Source organism: Cyberlindnera jadinii, assembly GCF_001661405.1.
Source record: "Cyberlindnera jadinii NRRL Y-1542 unplaced genomic scaffold CYBJAscaffold_2, whole genome shotgun sequence".
Taxonomy (NCBI): domain Eukaryota; kingdom Fungi; phylum Ascomycota; class Saccharomycetes; order Phaffomycetales; family Wickerhamomycetaceae; genus Williopsis; species Williopsis jadinii.
Genome location: NW_017963653.1, coordinates 1,112,561 through 1,117,346, shown reverse-complemented (window position 1 = coordinate 1,117,346; position 4,786 = coordinate 1,112,561). Strand labels below are relative to the sequence as shown.

General features: G+C 45.3%; 2 protein-coding genes across 2 annotated transcripts; one reads left to right on the top strand and one right to left on the bottom strand.

Annotated features, from left to right (window-relative positions):
• Positions 1-894: 894 nt before the first annotated feature.
• On the bottom strand, positions 895-1,601 carry CYBJADRAFT_166324 (uncharacterized protein). Its single transcript, XM_020214441.1, has one exon. The coding sequence runs from the start codon at positions 1,523-1,525 to the stop codon at positions 1,352-1,354; it is 174 nt and encodes a 57-aa protein (XP_020072652.1). The 5' UTR covers positions 1,526-1,601; the 3' UTR covers positions 895-1,351.
• Positions 1,602-2,129: 528 nt separating this feature from the next.
• On the top strand, positions 2,130-4,155 carry CYBJADRAFT_50748 (WSC domain-containing protein). Its single transcript, XM_020217741.1, has one exon. It carries the CDS (start codon positions 2,229-2,231, stop codon positions 3,693-3,695), a length of 1,467 nt encoding a protein of 488 aa, XP_020072651.1. The 5' UTR covers positions 2,130-2,228; the 3' UTR covers positions 3,696-4,155.
• Positions 4,156-4,786: the final 631 nt, after the last annotated feature.

The following is a 4,786-nucleotide window of genomic DNA, read 5'->3' as shown; positions in this document are numbered from 1 at the left end:
CCTATATGATCCATGTTCGACCACCAGGTTGTCGTTGTTTAAAAGGGGGTTTAGGAAAAGGTCAGGAATTCTCATTGTTGAACTACTGCTAAGCCTGGCCAATGTTGAAAGCCATAGATCACTAGGGCTTTACTGATAAGGGAATCAATGGGCTAGTTAAATAACAATGTAAATCGCCACATTTTAGCCGGGAACAACCTCATCCTTCAAAGATCTGTCAGTCTCCTTAGATATACATTGGCTAACAAACAGACGAAGACTCATGATAACATACACCACTGGACACTCCATCTCTTAATCCATTTGACAACTCTACAGTCGCATACTACCCTTTGTCTCTGTAGTAACGGGCCAACTATGTGCCCACATTATACGCCAAGTCGGATCTCAACTAGGGAGGTCATTTAGGTAAAAAGGGTTAATTTAAGTGTACATATAATGTATGCCAAAACCCAGATTGTTATTCAAACATAGGCTGATCCGGGCCCTCTATGAAGAAAGCAAACGAACCTTCTCTCTACGTACTCATTTCGCAATCTGCATACCTAACGTGGCCACAGCCAATTTGCTGATCTGGTTTAAAGCCAATGTGTAGCTGTGTATAACGTCATATGGAAGAGAAAATCGTGAAGAAGCCAAGATTGCAAATTCCAAAGTGTAAAGAGCGTGCGTATGATGGTTGCTAGTTTATCACTTAGCGGTGAATCGCTTAACGCGCACACGCCCAATCCTTCTCAGTTGGTCTTAGCTAATTTAGTTGACTTGTTGGGACGAAAGGGGTGTGGCATCATCGCCTTCAATAAGAATGGCACGTTCCTTCGCACTCATCGTGTGCCTGTGAGTCTGGGTTCGCTTCAAAAGAATATGAATCTCATGATGTTGATGAATGAAGGAATTCCATGTGCGCATGTTTCATTATTACCCAACGCTTAATCCCTTAATGAATTGCGTCTAATTGAGCTCATCACATTATACTACATATGGGTGTGTTCTCTGTCGAATGTATGAGGTTATCATGGTACAGGTGAAATTCGTTGAATTTGTCTTGGGATTTGCAACCCCCGTCCGCGGCGTCGCTTAAGTCATTTTAGAAGTCCATTGTGGATGCCATCGCTCAACAGATGTAAACAATATGAACGGTTACATCTCATCACTTGAATCAACAGCCTGAACGTAAACAATTGAGGTAGCACTACTAGCGAGTGCTCAACATCACCAATGACACATGGATCCGGTTCTTCCAAAGCGTATATGCAGTGCGCGCATGATTGTCATAGCAATAACGGGAAACAAGGAATTGTCATGGCGATCGAGAAAGAAAGTTCAAAAGTCAACAACAACAACAAACGTTTTATGGCTCATTCGAAGCAATCAAAGATAAAGACAAGGCATGTCCAGTTGTGCTCTCCCACAAATGGTCGCCTGGAACGATTTCAAATTCAACAGCTGCCCACCACTCATTTCCATGTTGTCCCCATTCGGAGGAACATGATGAAATTGAAGGGAGAATTTTCCGGCCGATCATGCTGCTTTTGCTGTTACTGTTGCTGTTTTGTTTGTTTTGTTCCTGCTACAACCGCATGTTTACGAATTTCGCCCTGTTATCGTATAGCAGAATACCGTCAGAAGGCGGTCTCTCAACAGTGGTTTTTCTATGCAAAACAGAGCGGAAAACATAGCAGACGAAGTTTAAAGTTTTCCCGAATTTGGATATAAACATTTCAATTCCAAAGTATAAAGAAACTCTAAAAACCCCCAGAGTTCCTCCTCTAATTTTAGCTGATCGACATTAGCAGGTGTTCTACCTATACATTAGGTATAGAGAGATATATATACGACTCAGGTTCGCCTATTTTGTGTCAGTTTCTGCTAGCGTGCACTGGTGCTGTGTGCGATAGAGGGATATAAGCGTTGAGGTTTCCGTGTACGCTACGTCGCAGGTATAGCAGTCGCAGTCATAGCAGTCACAGCCATAACAGTCACAGCCATAACAGTCACACCTGTGTGAAGTGAAGAGACACTGGTGCATAGAGAGGAGTTGTGCGTTCACTGTTTACTATTTGCAGAGATAGCCAGAACAGGGGCCTTCCGGTAAACACGATCACAATCTATTTAACAATTGAATTGACGTTTCCAGTTCTTCAAGACACATTGCTTGCTTTACTCGTCAGTGGCATTTCCGTCGGCCTGAGTGAAGATAGCAAACAAACCACATACGATCCATAACTATGTGGGACACATCTTCAAATGTAATACGCTCATGGATATTGGTGTTTTTCACTCTCAGTGCACAGGTTTATTGTTTGACGTCCTGTTCAACACAGAACAGTGGGTTGCAATCCACTCTTACGAGCTCGCTATATATGTCCAATGGTTTATGCCGGGATACGTGTAACGGAGGAGGGTACGCATATGCCATTGTCAACGGAGAGAGCTGTTACTGCTCGAACGAAGGACCAAGTTCAACGGTTGATTTGTCGCTGTGTGATGCTGAGTGTCCGGGCTATCCATACGAACAGTGTGGCGGTGGCTCGTACTACGGGTATATCCAGCTGAGGGCAGTTGATAGCACAACAGAGGATAGCACCACACAACAAACAAGCCAAACAACATCATCAACAACGAGTGCAACGCCATCGACAACAAGCACGACAAGCACAACGAGTGCAACACCGACAACATCAACAACTAATACTCCAACTACTCCAACAATTAATACATCAACAACTAATACACCAACATCAACAGCTAATACACCAACATCAACAGCTAATACACCTACATCAACAGCTAATACACCTACATCAACAGCTAATACACCTACATCAACAGCTAATACACCAACATCAACAGCTAATACACCTACATCAACAGCTAATACACCAACATCAACAACGAATTCACCAACAACGAATTCACCAACTACAACCAGCTCATCAAGAACTCAAAGAACAGCAACAGCGGCTGTTCCAACCACCACCGTTGTACCTGTTTCATGGAGAACAACGACCCTCTCCGCCAGTGAAACGACACTTACACAGAGCGGCTCACAGATTGTCGTTACATCGTACATCACGTCCGTGGCGACTGAGTCCGCCACACAGGTTGTCACTGCACACACAACAGTTGTTGTTTCTTATACGAGCACAGACTCTATGGCAAGCTCAACTTCCAACACCGGCACTGATCCGAGTTCAAGCTCCGCATCCAACGTTAACGTCAACGCTTCAAACAATTCTCAGAAGAATAATAATAACAACGACTCATTTTTTGACTCTGCAGGGAAAGTGGCCGGTGTGTTTACAGTTGTTGGTGTTGTTTGCGTGGGAATCATTGCATCCATAGTGTACTGCTGTTTCTTCAAGAGATCACATGACAACGATGATGACAGTGATAGTGATGACGATCTGGAGAGTCAAATGAAAGGAAAGAACGATGCGGCCATCACTCAACACAGTGTTGAGAACGAATCCAGCGATGATACAGTTGTTGGACATGGCATGGGACCGCATGGCAGACAGATGTCCATTGTTTCCACTGATTTTGGAACACCGATCATTGACCGCAGAGGTGACAGCACCTACGTTGATCAACGGTTAGATGTTGGCCATTTCAACGAAGAGGAGGAAGAGATCAAGAGCTTGAACGATAACGAGGACTATTCCAGAAAAGTGTGGAGAGTGATGAACCCCTGAGTCATATGAAATGGACCATGTAAGCACTAGCCTGTGAGAAGGGCTCAGTTCACCACAACTGTACACACATACCCACACATCAGTCCCGTCCACGCCCAGTCGAATCCCCCCTACAGTATGATCCACACGACAAGTCATCGGCAATCAGTTCCATGGACTCCTACGCTGTGTATGTATGACTCCCACGCTGTGTATTTATGACTCCCACGCTGTGTATGTATGACTTCATGTGTGGCTCTATTCAATGTGCATATATCTCTCAGATTTTACGATGTCTGAAGCTTTCGAAAGAGCTGGGAGAGTGAGGAGCACACACGAAAGGGTGGGACTATGGTCCCACAGAGCAGGACTGGAGTATTGAACAAAAGAGGGCTCTATAATTGGCAACTCGGCAAGTTTGGAGTTTAACCTTGAAAGTCTGTATGGCACGAGAAAATCTCATGACGAGCTTGCTTGAAACTTTGTGCAACGAGGGAAAAGGGTGAGGCCATCGGCGTTGTACTCGTCGTGTTCACATTTCTACAGAACTTTGGTTCCCGGGTGTATCTACGCTAGGATCACTTTGAATGCAGCGAATCTTCAGCTCACGCACAGTTTTAGCTTTGTCACGTCGTTGTCTTCCACCGGGCTTACGTCCCGGTGCCTGATCGTCAGATGGCGTGGCCCTACTGCCCATCGCGGCCGCCTTGACGACTCTTCCAGCTCCAAGCTGATGTACCCGTGATGTATATATCAACAACGTATTACCATATTCAACCAATTGTAGAATTCCAGGGGTCCAATGGCGATAGATGTTGTTGCTCTGCGACGGTGGAGAGTCCCCCTCCTTCACCACTGGAATTCTCTGGTGACCCAACAAAAACTTTCAAGTCCTTCTGATGTATGAAAAAAAGGCTAAAAAAGACCCCCCGGCAATCGCATGCAGCTCGTTGCCGTGACCCCAACTCTTTCCTTTTCGTGCTTTTTTCGTCCCGTTGCTAATGCTCACGCTCGCAATTTGCCGTGGGCGAGTGTCTGCTCAGTACGCCTCCGGGCCCTTAGCAATGCGCCAGAATTGGAGCAATGTGTGATTGAATGGAGCAGAGCTGGAA

Coding starts and splice junctions, on each gene's coding strand:
- CYBJADRAFT_166324 (XM_020214441.1), bottom strand. CDS start 1,525: ATGATCGGCCGGAAAATTCTCCCTTCAATTTCATCATGTTCCTCCGAA.
- CYBJADRAFT_50748 (XM_020217741.1), top strand. CDS start 2,229: ATGTGGGACACATCTTCAAATGTAATACGCTCATGGATATTGGTGTTT.